Genomic DNA, 18547 nt, shown 5'->3' with positions numbered 1-18547 from the left:
GTCAGGACTTTCTTGACCTCCAGGAAATAGAAATTCTTCCTTGCTTCTGTTTTCAGTTTGGAATGGTTCCTCTACAGTAGGACTTCCAGGGACTTTGTTTTAGGTCCAGACTGAAATCCCCATGATGAGAGAGTGGGGAGGGGCTATTTCAGGCTTTTGACTCTAGTCTGATTATTCAGAAAAATGGCTGATGATGAGTCTATCCACTATAAACCCAATGTAGATGTCCACAATAAAATCGATACCATTCTGTGAGCTTCTTTCCTCCCTGGCAAAGAAAGAGGAGGGAAAAAAAAATCAGAAACAGGCAAGGAATTTGGCTGGCATGCCAGGAAGAATTCTCAAGCAAAAGTAATTAAGCTCATATATAACTCTTTCCAGACTTTAATGTTTCACGGAGTCATTTTTCATCTACTGAGTGGTACTGTCACAGCACCAGAGATTTAACTTTTACATATTTTCATTATGTAGTCTTGTGCAGCTCTTGCTGATAACAGTAATTTGAAGTGTCAGTGCAGCTGATGAAATCAGATGGGCCATGAAGCTGTTTGAAAGCTGTCACTGGGATGTATAAAGTACTTTTTATTTTGTCGTTGCTTCACGAAAAATTTTTTAAAAACATAAGCTAATGTATGTCTGGTCTTTCAGTAATACAAATTGTTCTGAAAGATACTTTTTTATTTTTATTATGTAGATTTAGGGGTGAATTAGTTACTTTCAGTAATGAAAAATAAAAATCCACAAATAATTTTGTGGTTTCCTCTGGATTTAGGACTAGGGTTTTGTGGGTTGTTCAACATACCTGAGTCACAGAATTTTCCAAAAAACTGTCTCTAAGTGTCTCAATGGGAGCTGCCAAGCATTGAGCACTTTGAAAACCAGGCCCTTTTGTGGTTTTTCAGAACTAAAATTGAGCTGTGTGAGCTGCTTTAAAAATCTGTTTTCCACCTGGTATATTTCCTTTATCATGGGTAAAGTCTCTATGAAGGAAGAATATAATTGATTAATTTTTTTTTCCTTTTAATTAAATGTGTTACCATGGTGTGCTCCTTCATCACTCTCCCAATTATTTTGGAAATAGCAGGAGACTGTATATTCTGGAAGTCTGGCTCTCAGTATTAATTTCTTTTTATTCTCTGCCATTGTTTTCATGCTCCATTCCTAGATGTACACAAGGTAGTAGTGGGCAAGAGAAATCCATATGTCATTTCAAGAAATGCCCTGAGAAAATAAAAGTTTCCATCTTCCAGTTCTCCTTAGCCAAGGCTGTAGCTTTGCTTTTTGATATAAATTTTGATCCCACTTAATTTTCCTGTAATAATTCAGAGGGAATGACTTTCTCATTTCTTAGAAAATGGTAAGAAAGGAAACAACACTAAAAGGTCCTTCAGAATCCCTGTGGAAATGGTTCCAAATGAGGTCTCACACTGGCCATACAGACAGGAGAGGGGAGACTCCTTAGACTTCTGTGGATTTTATGTTTTCAGTTTACTCCGTGTCTCTCTGCCTCTGCAACACAACCAGGGTTGCTCAGATGTCTCTTGGTTGAGAGGCAGATAACAGAAATCCTTTTTATTCCATATTTCCCTTTATTTAATAACTCTCTCTTCAACAGTCTCTAGCTGAAGAATTGCCTGTCCATATGCCAACATGCTGTTTCAGCTTGATTATCTTCAGAAAAATGGCAAGGGCAACACCTGGCATTTTAAATTGCTTCTCCACATTCCCACTTCTATCTAGATATTTTGCTATTCCAAAGCAAACAAACAAACAAAAAAGTTAGAGAAAGTATAGCTGAGATCAGAGAGTTCCTTAGATGGGATACTCTTTGATGCAGCAGAACCAAATATAATTTTTTTTTTCTTCATGCTTCCTGGAAAACCTTCAGCAACTCCAAAAATCATTATGACATATTAGCACAAAAATGTGACAAAAAATGCAGGTGCTAGCTACGCATGGCTTCCACACCTTACCTCCTTTTACCTATGGAGAGAAATTATTAGCATGCAGTAATTTTGAGAAGGAAATCAGAGTCAATTCTTGCCCTTTCAAAAGACAATGCACAGAGAATTTGCCACTGCAGCTCAGCCAGGCCCTGTTCAGGACTTTCAGTCCTTCTTTGATCCTGAGTGATCAGGAAAAGGCAAAGAAGGCCACATAAATATAGGCTGCCTCTCCTTTCTCAAGAACCATGAAATAGAAATACATATTTAATTTATCTGTAAGTAGTTTCTTACTTGTTATCAAGAAAGGCCCATTGAGATGAAGGTATTTAACAAGAGTGACTATGGTAATGTTCTTAGTTCAAAAACAAATAGGCAAAAGCCACAGGGGAGAAATATTTCCAAATTTTTGAGAGTATTAGAAACACTGCAGAGGAAAAAATAATGAAAATTACTTGAGAGAGCACTGCCAACTACAACAGACTTAAATAACAATTGGACATATCATAGAAAAAAAGTCAATACTCAGAAACATGTAAAATAGAGATGGAAAAGATATATTGAGCCATGTTCTGCATCTCCTGCTAGAGTACAATTGTTCAGTGCAGTATATCTTTAGTCCAGTGTAGCCTTAAATTGTTCAAAGCAAATTCCTCTGCTTCCTTTGGGATTGTCTGCCACAGACTTAAGATCTTGCTGTCAAGGGATGTTTCCAGACATTTAACCTAAATTATGCTCATTTTCCAACCACTAGTGCTGAAGTTCCTTCCTTGGTGTTTATAGCTCTCAGAAGGACCTTGCCATCACAGGCTCTTCAACACTGTTTGCCCCTTTTGGAAACAAAAGGGAATTCTCTGGAAACTGATACAGAATGAGAGGGCAGGGGGTTTGCCTGTGCATGCTGGTTGCTACACTTGTACTTGTGCCTGTTCCATGGTTTGTACAGCCTCTTTCCAATAGGATGAATAATCTGAAGGGCTGTGTGGGACCACAGTGCTTCCAAAAAAAAGTATTAAATGTGCCTGGCATTGTGGACATTTACCCAAACTGAGATGTGCAGGACCAGAGTGTGACAAGGTAAACAAAGGCAGGGCTGCTGCTGTCCAAGATTTTCAGGATGCTCTGAGAGATGGGTATCTCTTAAGAAATTCTGTAAATCTTAATTTTGTGTAAGAATACATCATACATTTTGGTTAACACCTTCTTGTGTGGAGAGTGGGTTTATGGGAAGAAATGTCTTGCACTACTCCATCCCTCACACTGGTACTCTCCAGACATTCTGTGGGCTTTCAAACTAAATGATTTTAAAATTTCATCTGTAATTGCTTTCCAGGACCTGCCTCACTTAGCCATTGTCACACTGTTGCTCCAAAGCAGGCCAGTGTCAATGTTGTGGCACTTGTTTAATTTCACTCAACAGGGATTTCCTTGTATTCAGTTACACAAAGTGTCAAAAGCATCCCAGTGACAGGTAACAGCACACTCACAAAATGTTTCCCTTCCTTTGAAGAGGCCCTTTTTTCCCCCTAGATCCTTTCCCTGGCTTTGAATACCTTTAGCTCTATCCCATCACACCAATTTCCTGTGCCTTAGAGTCTTGCTGCCAGATGAGGACGCTGGACAGTGGGATTGGAACCTTCCCCCTGCCCGACTCGGGGAACCGATCGACGGCGAGGCACATTTCTAAGCAAGAAATGGGAAATTCCTTGGAAACGGGAATCTTTGCAGCACCTGAGCCAGCTCCTCTTGCAGCTCCTTCAGTAAAAGCCAAAACTCTTGAGAGAGAAGTGCCTTCAGCAGCTAAGAGCCAGGAGCCTGTGGAAAGTGTGATTAGTCACTCAACATCTGATCCGGCCATGACTGCCAAAGGGATACGACCTTTTCAGAGTCGCCTTCCCAAACCAGCTTCCTCAGGTAAAATGTCAATTACACTGAAAATCACATTATTTCTGCCTCGGACTCTGTTTTGATTAGCAGAAATCCTGTCATAATGGCAATTGATAACAGAAATGTTAAATGTGGAGCAGAAGATATTCTCTTTATGAATGCGTAAGGTTAACAAGTTTGTGACCTGAGCTGTATGGAAATTTTGTTATACAAAATGCTTATCTGAGAAAGAAAAATTAGTTTAATACTTAAAGCCTTTTCTCAAGAAACAGTACTTGAAGAAAAAAAAGCCATATGACAGCCTTGGAAGTTGACTTGAAAAAGAATATGGATGTTCAGCAATATTCAGGATCACACTGTACAAAGTACAAAGCACAACCATGTTGTGACATAGAAAAGATAAATTCATAAAGACTTGCTTGCTTTTGATACTGGATTTGAACTAAGGATTCATTTGGCCTCAATGCATAAATTCTGTCCCACTGAATATGGCCTTGACCTCAAACAAGGCTCTCATTACTTTACTACATCATACAAACACATTTCTGTATGTGAACATAAAGTACCTGACTCTCACTTATGAGCTATGTGTGTGTTTAAGCTGTAAAACAAGAGCTGACAAAGGTATAAAAGGACTGGCAACCCATCAAAGCTCCAGAAAATAACTCTGTATTAGTAAATAGTTCCGTTGAAGTCTGTGCATTTTTTATAAACAAACACTGAGTATTTATATACGTTTTTTGAAGGTTTTGGAGTTATTAATACATATTTTAATAGCATTAAAAATCATGTAGCATTAACAATAAGGAAATTTTCATAGTCAGCCCAACAGATACAGCAGAAAGCACAGTAAAAGTGATTAGTTTAATGCAGAAGGATATTGTTTTATCTTGACCACATGCAATGTCACTCATTTACTGGGGTTATGGTGATTAGCACTTTGTCAGTCCAGCTATTGCTCTTGTAGAAATTGTGAGTATTTAACTTTTATAAATCTGTGTCCCTCTATAAGAGAGATTCTATGTAATTAGCATGTGAGGTTAAATATCGAGTTTGATCTTAGTTTAAGGCCATCAAATATATGTTCTGCTAATGAGCTGACATGTATTGAACCTAGGAGGAAAGAAGCCTCTCTTATATGTCCATAGGATGCATAACAGAAGTTTTCTAATTAAACATCTTAGAATTCAATTGATTTAGCAATGTTCCCAGTGCAGTATTGTAGTGGCATAATAGGCTGCAAACACACTTTGTATGCTTTATTGCAGACTGCTTTTCTTGTTTCAAATCAAAGCTAAATAAAAGATATTTTAATACTTATTACTTTTAAAATAGGTGTACTGTTAATTAATGGTCCAGCTAAGAAGGATTCAGAAGAGAAATCTTAGTTATAGATTACGTGCTGCATGCTTGAATGGCCACATGTGTGACCTCAATTCAGCAGTGTGTTATAGAGTAGAGCCCATGATTAAACACTGTCATTATAACAAATTGAACAGAAACTGCAAGCATTGAATTGCTTCATAAGAAGTCAGTAGCAGTAAGATTGTTCTGATCTTAATGCTAATATTCACTGCACCAACCTTGTAAGGTTTGTATCTTAATTAAATTGTCATGAAGAGATGTTTCAAAAAAGTAGTATACATCAGATGATGGGGTCAGCTCATTCTTTACCTAGACTATCTTCATTCAATTCTTCTCTCCCTCACTTCCTTATCCAAATTACAATTATCACTTTATTTCATATGCACCATATATCTTCTTCGATGTTTCGATTTTGCATAGTGCAAATATAGCAAACAAAAAAGCTGTTTTTCTGCTAGAAAGGTACTTCCAATTATATTTATATTAAAAGATTGTTCTCTAAGAACATGAAATAGCAGAGGAGATCCTACAATGCCTAGAAGTAGTTACTGAGTGTTGTTTCTTTATATATTTTATACCTAATGAAGGGATTTAAATTCATGGCTTCCACTTCTCTTTTTAACTGGAAGAGGATTTGGATGAAATTCTGCTACTTTAGTTAGAACTATTCCAGTAAGTTAGTAAGTTCTTCCTTTGAGTAGTAAAATATTATTGGACATAATGAAAGTATCACAATTTGCCCCCAGCTTTTACTGACTTATAATTGACACACTATCATGGAGATGCTGATGAGACCTAGAATTTAAATAATGTCTCCCTTAATTCAGGAATAATTAACCTTGCAAAGCAAAGTGAACAAGAAGCAAGTTCTGTGACCTCTGCCTCATTAGACCACGCCGAAGAGACTGTAGAAAATAGAGAAGTGCTTCCAGAGTGGGCCCCCAAGAAAACTACTAAACCAAAGGTATAAAATGAGTAGTGGCACCTCTTAAATGAGATGGGTACTGTGGCCAGTGTTGAGTATCAGTGTTTTAATATGGTGTGAAGAGTAACTAACAATCTAACAACTGTGTTTTACTTCCTTACCCTTCATTCACTCTCTCATTATTTATCAGTAATAATAATACAGCACCTAAAGGTTCTTTGTCCTCCTGGTTATAAACATGTTTTAATTAAAATCCTCTCAGGACTTTTAGAAAAGGAAATGGAGATATTTTACCCCATTCTTCTCTTCTAGAGAGTTGATCATGTTTGTTGCTTTTCATGAAACTGGGATTGTTTTTTTCCCCAGGACTAGGTTTCCTTGTCTGTATGTCTGTCTAGTATGAGAGTTTGAGAGGTGCTATGAAGTATTGTGAACAGGAAAATACTCTAGAGTATGTTCCCAACATGAATGTACTCTAACATGTTTCTGTGGGGTTTTGGGACTACAGCTGACTTGCAATGCTGGGCATTCCTGGCTGCATGCAGGTATCCTCAGCTCTGCTTCTCTCTCCACAAGGGTGTGATTCCTAACAAAAGAATGTCCTTTTGCATCAGTTAAAAACTGCAGCATGCATGGAAAGATGGGGAAATTTTGTTGTTATTATTATTATTATTATTATTATTATTCTCTGAGAAACAGAATCGAAACCTCACTAGGGCCTCCAGAGCAGGGGTAGTAGGTGGTATTTGTACATGCCATCACCCCAACACTATCAGGCCTGGCTCCCCCCTGCCTGGTTTGGAGGGTTTATTGTACTGAGCTGCTGCTCCTGAATGCTTTGAGCCTTCAGGCCTTCCATGATTAGAAGCTGTCCAGAGCTGTCAGTGTTCCTCTTTATTCCCAGAAGAAAATCAATAATACTGCTTCCTGGAAAGAGCTGGCAAAGGAATCACCTGGGAACTAAGGGCTCTCCAGTACTGTAATATGAGTATCAGGATAAGAGATAGGAATTTAGGAAACAACTAGGATTTACTGGTATAGAAATTGTCTACTGGCCATCCTCATTGTCTCTAGAGTTGCTTGCAGCAAACTATTTGTGGAGTGATAATTTTGCATGTTACAACGAGACTGTATTAAACATACTTGGGAACTACTAAAACTAAACTTGCTGGATAAAATTACCCCAAAATATTGGTGGAATCGAAAAAAAAGTTACAGTGGGGGGGAAAAAAATGTTAAAATGTGGATTGCTTTTGCCAGACTGTCTCAGGGGGTGTAGCAGGATAAGAATGGATTGTTTCCCCCACATCAGACTGATGATTACTTGAAGCAGGCTGGTAATGCAGACTTTCCCAGTTGAACTACCTGTTTATACTGCATGATGAATATAAAATGTTCTACTCCCAGTGTTATCTTCAGCATTATTTTGATATTTTTGCATTTTCTGACTTGCTGCCATGCCGTTCTTTGTGTAGGACACAGCTCTAAGGGTGTGCACGTACTCAGCGAGCAGCACTGACAGTGAGGCAGAGCCAGAGTACAAAACCAGTTATTTCAGAGCTGCACAGGAGACTCTTGTGGAGCTAACAAAGAGCAACAGACAAGGTAATTGAAAATTGGTACATAAAAATGTATGTCCCTCATCCCCACACTGACTCAGCAGCAGATGGTGTCCTTCATTGAACTTTGTGTCTAGATTTCACTTTCTAACCCCAAAGCTTTCTTCAGTCTAATTTTCCATTAACTTTTTATTACCTTTTTCTTTTTATTATGTGTAAATTCTTTTTCCCCTCTTCCACAGTTTTTGCTAGTGGGGGCTTAACTTGTAGGTTTGCAACCCCATGCAGTGCAAATAAAAATAATTACATTATTACAAAATTGAAAGGTGACTATAAATATAGTTTTCTTTTTTTGTTTTTTTTCTTTTTTGTTATACAGCCGGTTGAAATAATGCAGTGATGAAGGCCACAGTTTCCCAACCTCTGTGTCAAGGTGATGGTGGTTATGGTGCCACAGTGAACTCTCTTTCATTTTCCTCTCTGTATATATTGCAGCTTTCAAGTGAGAAAGCTTTTAGTGAGAATTGATGGCAATTCGGAATTTACTGAATTCCAGTAGATAAAAATACATTAAGTGAAGTTCTTGAGATAATAGTTTTCTGTGTGTTTAATAACCTGGGAAATTGCTGCCTTGCCTCCGTCGCCAGCCTGCTGTGCTTCCCGTGCAGATGTGTGCCCTGGGGAGGGGAGGGCAGCTCTGTCCCTGTCCTTGCAGCCCAGGGTCCCTGCAGATGGCAATTCTGGCCAGGGCCTGATGCCCTGAGCAGCCCCAAGCTGGCCCGGCACAGATCAGCACCTGCAGCACCATCACCAGGTGATGATGATGGCACAGAGAGCAGCACGGGTGCCTGCATGCTGGGCTCTTCAGTGTCTCCAACATTTGGCATTTTCAGAGCTAACTCACTGCCTGAGATTCCATGGGAGAGAGCAGAATAACAAGCTAGGATCATTTATTTACATTAATGCTGCAGCTTTGTGGGTTTAATCTGTAGAAAATATTGCGAGTCATTTTGGTCAGCCCATAAACACTTATTTTTACAGATTTTGCTTTTTGCAAAGCATATTTTAATGCAATAAATGTGTTTTTTTAAAAGAAGCAAATAAGTTTTTTTTCTTTCCTGCATTCATCACAATTTGCAAAAAAATAATATTTTTATCATGTACTAGCAGTTGCTTTAAATGGCAGCAGATTCCAAGTTTAATGATATCTAAGCATGACTTGAGGTGACCATCTTACATAGAGATTCATTAATTTTGTGTATATGCCTCCTTTTTGAGACAGTAAGAGAACAAATACATAATGGTGATTGAGACAAATAGAAGATTATGACACATTATTGCAAAAGCATTTCTGCTGTGCTCATTCCTCATAGTCAGGGTTTCTGTGCTGTGCTCTTTAAATGCTGTTCTCACATGGAATTAACAACCATACTTTATCCCATGCTGTGTTCAAAGGTCTCAGTGTCTTTATGCACTTTTGATATAACCTCAAAACATCCACATGAGGCTGGGGCAGGGGCTCCAGCAAATCCACAGAGAATATTTTTATATGAATAGATAATTGCATTTATTAGCTAAATCCCCAAACTCACTGGTTGCACAATTATAGTGTTGGAATGATTTTCATTTTCCATTTATGAGCAGGGAACAGAAAGACTGAGTGCCCAATGCAAAGGCTATTAAAAGTCAATGATAAGACTTTTGGTGATTTAATGGGCTTAGCATGAGATTCCCAGCGCATTGCCCAATGTTACAGAGAAGGTCAGTAGAGTAACAGGGAATATGCCAAATGTTCCAGATCCTTCTCTTCCAACCATGAAAGCGTTTTGATTTCAATATTATAAATTGGTTCTACCCTGATGTGATTCTGCTAGAGGCATTGGAGGCAGACCTTCTCCTAAGGCTGTAGGTTATAAGGCAGGTGAAGTTTGTGTAACAAGAATTGTGAGGAAAGAACCTAATTTTCACATAAACATCTGTCTCCTGTGTGCTTTCATGAAGCTGCAGAAAATTCCCCTGGTTTTATTTTGTTCTTCTGAATGAGTTTTCAGCCTTGGACTTCAGAATCCAGGGCTTTATTCCTAATGTTGTTGTGCTACAGCAGGCTCTGGAACAAGCATCACTTTCTTACTTTAATTGTGTATTTTTTATGCTGTTGTATTCATTAACTAAAAATGTAGTGAAAAGGAAAAAATTCCCAAGTACAGCCAAACTGAAAGGTATGCTAAAGGAACTTAGCACATCTGCCATGTAAGTCTATTAAAAGAGAATAACAAAACCTTTCTGCAAATAATTGAGAAGATCCCCCAAATTAACCACCTTGTCTATAATTTGAAAAGAAAGGAAATTAATTCTGTCTGTCTCATACTATCTCCTCCAGCTCAAACATTTAGTGTGAACAGTCCCTTGTATATACATTGGAGAATTAGAAGGTAGTATTTTTAATGTTTCTATTGCATTGAATTTCAAATACCTTAAAAACCAATTTAAATACTTTTTAAATTTTTAAAATTACATTAAAATCTATGTGTACTGTCATGATGATATTATTTGTTATGTCTCTTGCAGCTGTGCAGGAAAAACAAAGTCAGAGAAGGTCGTTTTTGGGGAACCCAATGTCAATTTTGGATTTATACCAACACAGTCTCTATGGCCACTTTGGAGAGGATGGACCTGAACAATTGGCACATTACAGTTTAATTGAGCAGCTGAGTGGAGCTTCCAGTAAAGACAGCAAGACCAAGGAGAGCCCAAGTGTGAGTTACTGTAATTTTTGTATTATTTCTCATTTTGCTCATTATTATTTTTACTTCCCTTTTGTTTCTTTCCCCAGTGTGTCGATTGATTACTAAAACCAGGCAGACTTGGAAAAAACATGACCTGCAGAAGAGTAAAGATCTGAATATTTTTAGAACAGAATGTTACATTTGAATGCTCACCTGTCACAAAATTAGACTTACAAAACTGACAAGTAGAGACAGGCTAGAGCTTGTACTCCACCATTAGTGAGGAGCTGAAATTTAAAGCTAGCAAGTAAACACAGGATTTCTCTTTTAAAGCTGCTCCTCCACATATAATTAGATAGCTTATATAGAACAACATAGATTAAATTGCTTAAAACTCTGGAGAAGTATTCCTGAAAATTCAGATGAAATTATGCTATGGAAATCACCTATCTTCTGGTTTCTTCTGAGATCTTGGTGTCAGATTTGCTGATTTTAAACATTATTTTGATGAAGACCAGTCCTGATCTGATGAGTTGACCTTAGTGTTAAACACAAACAAATTTGTTTTCTCCTCTTACTTCCTGTGAATCCACTCCCTTTTCTGTGTCTGTGAGTATTGAACTGACATCACAGTCTCAGCAACCCTGAAAAGGAACTTTCCAACCTCTTGTTCTCATGCTTTCTCCTCTCATCATCTCCCTCCCTTCCCTCTCTCCTTTCATCTAACAAGCCAATTTCTTTGAAAGTAGAGACGCCCAGTCATGATCCAGTGCAATCATTTTGCTTCCATGTTCAGTCTGTTTCCCCAGCTCTTCTTTTCAGGCACAAGCTCTTTCATTTCTGTGTGCAGCTCTCAGCCCATTTGGGGAGTGTTACACTATAAACAAAGGTGGTAGCAGAAAATAAGGAATGAGCTGCTGGTTTGAAATTTACTGGTGTAGTGCATAAATGAAAGAGAATTTTTATCTCTTCCCAGACCCCAGTTTTCAGTTTCAGGAAATGACTGTGCCTTGCAACTTCAGAGGTGATTAACCAAAGTTGGAGTCTTAGAGCTTTCAGGAATCTGGGCCAAATATGCAGAAGGAATATGAAGAACAAAATGGCAGTACTCCTATTTATTCCAATTCTTTTGGCATCAAAGTCCCGCTTAACTGAATATTAAATTGACCACAAACTTCAAAAGAAAAATCCTGAAAAGGATGTGCCTCATTTCCCAATCAACCCAGTTTCATTAGTACCCAGAACATGATTCCATTTTAATATATGTGGGTCATATTAGAAAGAACAATTTTAAATAATCTGACTTCATAGTTGGGAAGGAAAAAAAAAGGAAAAAGGGCAGCAGAAGGGTGTTAAAAGGGATATGTGCAGGAAAATAATTTGAGCATCCACTTAATTCCTCATCTTGAACATCCAGAGATTCAGAGCTTAATTATGTGTAGGAGATGAATTATATATGTGTGCATATATATATAAATGTGTGTATATATATGAAAAAAATACATAAAAATCAGTTCTGCCTTCTGAAGGCCAAGGTCTTTTGCTATTAACAGAGCAATTAGATTTGGTTCCAGTATAGAAAAGTGACTCAGAGTTGCAACTACTTTTAATTAATTCTTTTCAGGCATGCCTTGTATATGATGTCTCTGCAATGTGCCAAATCAGCCTCAAAACATAAAGAAAGCCATTGAAGAGGCCTTAGGATCCTGTAAAACTCCATCATTTAACCAAAAGGCATCAGGTGTAGCTCAGCCAGCACCAGCATTTTTCATGCATTATGCTGGGGAGCTCTTGAGTTTACTTGTTAAGGGTCTGAAATGGCTCTCCAAACAGCATTGCCTCTCCCTGAACAGCAGAAGCTCAATAAAGCACTAGAGATTTGCCTATTAGTATTAAACTTTTCAGAATGACAAATGAGAGGAAGCAACCATGAAAAGCAGGTTGCCCTGAACTCCTTGTTTGAAACAGCACAGCAGATTTTTCTGAGCTGCAGTTTGTCCAACAGGAGAAGATCCACAGTCTGTTTAAATCAGAGCTGTGTGGTCTGCAACACTCCCCACAAAAAGAGGGGGACAGCAGAGACAGAGGCACTTATGGCAAAAAAATTAAGAAAAAAAAAATCTAGGTGTATAAATTTTGGGGGGAGAATAATGCAGCTTTAATGCAGAATATCTGGTATTTTGAAAAAGGAAATCGTACAGGCTTTGAATTTAATTCCCAAAATGCAAAAACCAAAGATGTGCATCAAAAATGGGCAAAATGAGTTTGCAGTGCTTGTGTGAAGAGCAAGTGTGCTGAGCCAGCCCCTGAGCCCATTGAATGGGGCTGTGCAGCTCCAGGATGGCAGTGGGGCAGGCTGGGGGCTCTAATGGGGCAGGAATCTCCTTTAGCCCAGACCTGGCCTTTGATTTGTCTCCTTCCCAACCAGAGCATCCTCCAGCATTGCCTCCAGAGTTTATACACAGCAAATTTCATCAGCAAAAAAAGCACTGTGCAGGAGCTTCAGAAGAGAAACAACTGATGGGCCATTACTGTGATAAAGGGACACTGCAGGGACAGTTTAAGGAATCAAAAAGTGCTTTTAGACATTGAAAGGAAAAATACTTACTGTTACAGTCTTAAACAGAATTGTGGTTAAATTCTCTTGGCATTAAGACTAATTTTATGTTACTTTTATTTTGACCTGAAAAACATATTCTGAAATCATGTCATCCTTTGGCACACTGCAGAATTTTGGATGAGAAAAAGGGATAAAATGATCGAATCATCAGCAGAAAACTTTCCCTTAAATTAACAACCATGTTGTATTTTCCTCATGCAAGATTTTCCAAACAAGAAACATTAATTTTAAATATATCAAATGAATTATTTTTTATTTGAACAGTAACTTCTCTGGTTTAATACAATAAATACAGCACCTGATCTGAAGTCCACTGCAGGCAGCCCATGGGAGACACCCTGTCAGTGAAACTTCACTGAGCCCTGCATTAAACAGTTGCTCCTATTCCTTGCACCCTGGGAGTGCCCTGAGATCTTTCCCAACCTCATCACCATGTTTATGCAGTGAAAAAATTATTTCACATTTCATCAGTTAATTTACTGTTTAGACTTTATAAGCTCAAGTGACTTTTTTCTTACAAGAATTCAGAAAACAAGATGAATTTCCATTCCCCAGGTTCATTGTTTATTAACATATTTTATAATCAAACAGGAACCATTAGGAGAAGTAACTGAATTGGTCAAAGATTTTATAACTTAGTCATCCTTATGGTCCCTTCAAGCACAGAAATCTCACATCAAATCATTGCATATGTTCAGAGAGGTGATCAGGTAAAGTAAGAATTATGGAAAATATGTTTACTTCTGTGTCCTTAACCAGCTATCACATAGTTTTCTGTAATAAAGCCCTTCTTGCTCTCTTTGTCCCTATTACTCAATTTAAGTCACCATCAAGGCTTACTTGGGATTTCAAGCATGACTTGAGAACTTTAAAGAAAAGATCCCTTATGGAAGGAATTGGTAGCCATCAGAGGTTTCTAATTCCTCTTTTTTTCCCCCAGTTGTGATGAGATACATAAAAATCTGAGATTTCTGGCACAGTTACCTTGTTAATGGCATGGGCACTTGAACTGGGGGACTCATTTAACAAAAGAGTTTTCTCTGTGCACTGTGAGTTATGGCCACATCCACCACTCAGGGTTTGGGTGTGTGGAACAGATGATTCATGAATGAAATCAAATCCCTGTGCCTGGAAATTCAAGTAGACATTAGAGAGAGCTGGCAAATGCAGGCCAAGGAAAAATTAGAGATGTTGCTGCTGTTTAGGCTGCACTCACAAATAGGACTGACCTGGCAGCATTCCCAGATAAACTCAAGGATTTTACAGCTGAGTGGGCTGATTGGGAGTTAATGCTGTATGATTGACCTGTTGTGCTCACATCCTCCTATTAGCAGAGAGAATACCCACTAAAGGACTGGAAACAACAAAAGTCTGGTAATTGCACAACACTTGCCATCCTCCAGGATCTCCAGGCATTAAGCTGATAGCAGGGAGGCTGTACCAGCCTTGCTGAGTTACAGCATCACTTAGAGCAGCCCTGACACCTCTGCAGGCTGCACTAAACAAGAGTGAGGGGGAAATAAAGACAGGCCTGAGCTGCTTCTCTTTGTGGCTCATCTACAGAGATCAGTAAGACTTGAGCTGGGTCTGAGCTGGCAGCGCACTGGGTACTGTGCACCTCTTTAGGCAGATCTTGCAGAATGTGCCAGAAAAGTTTGTGTGCCTGATTTGGGTTCTTTGAGACCCTTTCTGAAGGTGCTTTGCTCTCTCTGAAAGAGAGAAGCTCTTTGGCTCTTGAATTAAATCTCTTTTAAAAAGGACTCCCCATGTTTAGGTATCTGAAGTAATTCTGAGGAGACCATGTGCACTCTGCTTTCACAGAGAATTAATTTTTTCCCCATTATCAGATGTGCTTAGGGAGGGATTCTGCTTATCACATGTGGAAAAGCCTAAGATAATGATTTTGGTCCAATTAGCACTTGGGAAGAGCTCTATGCTAAGACTTTAAACTGGAAAGGAGGTGTTGCCCTGGGGAACTACTTTCTTCCTTTCCCTGACCAGCAGCTGCCTTATCCTGAATACCAGACTTTCAACCCAAAGTTAAAAATATGAACATTGCCCCAAACTTTCCTCTGTGGGAAACTTAATAAAAGTCAGCTATTGTAGTTACCATCTGTATTTGAGAGTGAAACCACATCTCAGGGCACACTCTGGTGAGCACTAAATAACTTCTTTCCTTTTACTTTCATATAACATGGATACCTGCAGCTGGGGCAGCCCTGGGTGATATTTTGCTGGGCCAGCAGGACCTGTTTTGCTGTCTGGAAATTGGTGACAGCAGCACCTATGTCATGTTACAGCCAGAAGAAAACAGCAAATGCTCCAGAGGACCTTGGTCTTGGCTTGTCAATTTGTACAATGTGTGGGTTGCTGCAACTATAGAGTTTGAAGCAGCTCTTACAAATTATTATACCACAAGGTAATGGAAGGTAGAAGAGATCCCTTGTCAGTAAAAGAAATAATCTAATGGGCTGGATCAAATACACAAATTAGGTGATAGTAGGTTTCTGTGTATTAATTGCATAATTCAGTTTACTTCATATCAAACACAGAAACCTCACCTCCTCTTTGCTATTTTTCTTGTCAGGCTTAAGAGAGAGGAAGATGATGAGGTGGGGAGGGAATCAGCTTTATTTGCTTTCCTAGCCCTGATGAACCTGGGATATTAAGCAAGAAACTGCCACAATCCGTAGATGGGAAAGAAGTCTGTGGTCTCATTCATCCATCTTTGGTGTTTTAAGATCATGGCTTTTCTTTCAAGTAAGGAATGAAAACATCAGATCATTGCATATGTTCAGAGAGGTGATCAGGTAAAGTAAACATTTGGAGGTATCAATACCCAGCACCACCATGCGATCCCTGGGTGTGGCCTCGTGGGGACCTTTGAGTCCCAGTTTTGTCAAAATTTCCCAGTTTTGTCAAAATTGCCTCAATAGGATTTTCCCTCTGACAGGCTTGGGGCTGCCAGATTTCCTGTCTGTGTAATCAGAGGGGTTTGATTCTCAGATGAGTGATGCAATACTTGTGCCATCAAAGCAGGGACTGTCTGAGTAATTGCCTGAGTTGATGTAAAACCCATTGTCAGGGGAATTATACAGGAGTGTTTGACAACCTAAGTGACAAAAACCACAGGAGCATGGTCTGATAGGAAAGCAGATTTGACCATACCACCCATGGGAATAATGCAGAATTAAACTTATTTTTTCTAAGCTAAAGTCTGATTTGCTCATGTTAAATTAGAAATAGGCTAAGACATCTGCAGACATCAACAAATCACTTGTATCTGCATGTTTTTTTCCCCTCCACAGGACAAGTTCACATTCTAAGATCTGCTTCCAAGCCTTATATTCCCAATGAGGTCTTTATTGTTTCTAATACCTTGCCATCAAAGTTGCCCCCAAAAAATAAAGTGGAGAGACAGCAAAACAAGCAATTTGAAGCCTAGCTAGGCAGTCTTCTGGGACCAAAGCCTCACTTGACACACATCACTTAAGAGAAATGTTGTGTGGTGTGGAAGAACATCCTTGCAGCCAGCCTGAGGAACTGGCTTGGCAACAGTAAAAAGCTGCAGTTATAGGAGACTCATTTCTCTCCCTGTGCCTTCTAGGTGAAACTGCTGAGGTTTCTTATGCTGCTGGGAGCTTTAGTAAAAAATTATGCAATGGAGAGTGGCTCAGCAAGGAGGTTGATAGCATTCTCCAGAACTTCCTTAAGTTTTTAAAAGGCTTTGGCAACAGAAAACATTTGGAATGCAGTTTCCACAGGAGAAAATAACTTTTTTTATGGTATGCAAGGGACATTTTTAGGGAAAAGATAACCCTAAAAAAAAAACCTGGAAGCTGCTATCTGCTGAAGCAGTTCTGCTTCTAGCATTAATGGCCTCAGTAGTTTTAGTGCTGTGCCACCAAAGCCCATTCTGACTAGCCCTCCAGCTGGTACAAAGGCTATTTTGTGTTTGGGTAGTGTATTTATGGGCATGGGTAGGTGGTGACATTTTAACTCAAATATCTTTTAGCACATAGTTTTAAGAGTATTTGGGTATCAGCAAGGGACAGAAAGTCTTTGGCACAGGAGAGCAGGCTGTGTGGCATTTAGAACACATGGTGTGCAAGGCTAGCAGGAGAATGGGTTGGATGTGAGAGGAGATGAGAGAAGATGTGGAGAAGTGGGAACAGGAAATCCAAGGGCTTCAGGCATTACTGGGCAGGGAGGTGCAGTTCCAGTGGCTCTGGCACAGTGTCACCAAGTGCTGAACACCCCCAGGGATCAGTGCCTGTGTGGCTTGTCAGCTGCCAGGTGCAGATGTCTGGCCTTGTGATTTAAAGCCAAGATGCCCCGTGGCCACAGCTGGAGCCTTGTGCTCACTGAACCCCTTTGGCCCTGTAAGGAGGGGAGAGTTTTGCCCTTTCTGAGTGGAAAAACCTGATCAGTGGAGCAAAAACCCCATATCCCACCATCTCAGCAAGTAATTTCAAATTACAGAGGGAGCTTGTCTTTTCAGCACGTGGGAGCTGCATAACCACCTTACCCACTGGTCCAGATGTCACAGAAAACTCTCGAGTTCATTTGGCAGAATCCCTGAGTGTTGGCCCAAAGCTGCTCGAGTGCAAGTGCCCAGAACAGCACAGAGCAGCAGAGAACAGCACAGAGCAGCAGAGAAAAGCACAGAGCAGCTGTGCAGAGCTGTGCATTTCCAGAGAATCTGCCCTGTCACAGCTCTGATGGCCTGGCCACCCCTGGTCGTTTCTCCGCAGGGATGAGTAGCTGCATTATTAGCAGGGTGTGGATAAGACCCTGATACATTCAGCCCCTTTCCCACCCCTCTGCCCACTGCAGACACATGCCCAGCACTCATTGGAGTGCCTTTATAGTCCATTTGCCTTTATAACTGGAGATTACATCTGGATTTCATAGGCACAGGGGCTCTTAGGTGGAAAGCAGGAAGATCCTTTAGTCTAATAAGAACCAAAAGTACATACAGAATAAAGGGATAATTTGCCAGTGATTTCCCCGAGTGGAAAATGTTCTGGGCTGTTTTTCAGAGGTTTGACAGATGGAGCTGATGTGATTTGCAGCATGGCCCAAAGTGCACTCGTGTTTCTGCCATTTGTAACCAGGCATTCTTCAGTCCCCCATCTCTGGAAATAAAGCTGCAGGTTTCATTTCTCTCACTGTGGAATAGGAATATTATAATAATACTGTGGGCCAAAATAGAATTCAGGAGACATTAAAAGCAACGAATTATAAATATTAGTAAGCATGTGAGATGGTGTAATTGTTGTAATTATGTTAGTAATAAAAGAAAAAGCTGAAAAATAGATTGTATACAATAAACATTGGATTGACTCAATCAAGATGAGAGCAGTAAGGCACAGAGGTGTGTTCAGTGAGCTGTTTGTTTTCTGAAGCTGGAAAATATTTTGACTCCAAGAGGACCATGTGATTAGCAGAGTTAAATGACATGAATAAAGGCTGTAATATTTTTGTGAATTGTTTTTCCAGCTGAAGTTTGCCTTCCCCAT

General features: G+C 39.5%; 1 protein-coding gene across 1 annotated transcript in view; it reads left to right on the top strand.

The window, feature by feature from the left end:
* NCKAP5 (NCK associated protein 5) overlaps positions 1-18547 on the top strand; it is a 369194-nt gene that overhangs the window by 335187 nt on the left and 15460 nt on the right. Inside the window, exons 16-19 of the mRNA XM_054278273.1 lie at positions 3537-3857; positions 6023-6159; positions 7596-7725; positions 10248-10435. Coding sequence (XP_054134248.1) covers positions 3537-3857; positions 6023-6159; positions 7596-7725; positions 10248-10435 — 776 coding nt within the window. The remainder of the gene's footprint in view (positions 1-3536; positions 3858-6022; positions 6160-7595; positions 7726-10247; positions 10436-18547) is intronic.

The sequence above is a fragment of the Melozone crissalis genome, unplaced genomic scaffold, assembly GCF_028551555.1.
Source record: "Melozone crissalis strain CALT ecotype California unplaced genomic scaffold, PUWL_Pcris_2 ptg000023l_1, whole genome shotgun sequence".
NCBI lineage: Eukaryota > Metazoa > Chordata > Aves > Passeriformes > Passerellidae > Melozone > Melozone crissalis.
Note: the sequence above shows the minus strand (reverse complement) of the source record. Positions and strands in the feature narration are given on the sequence as shown.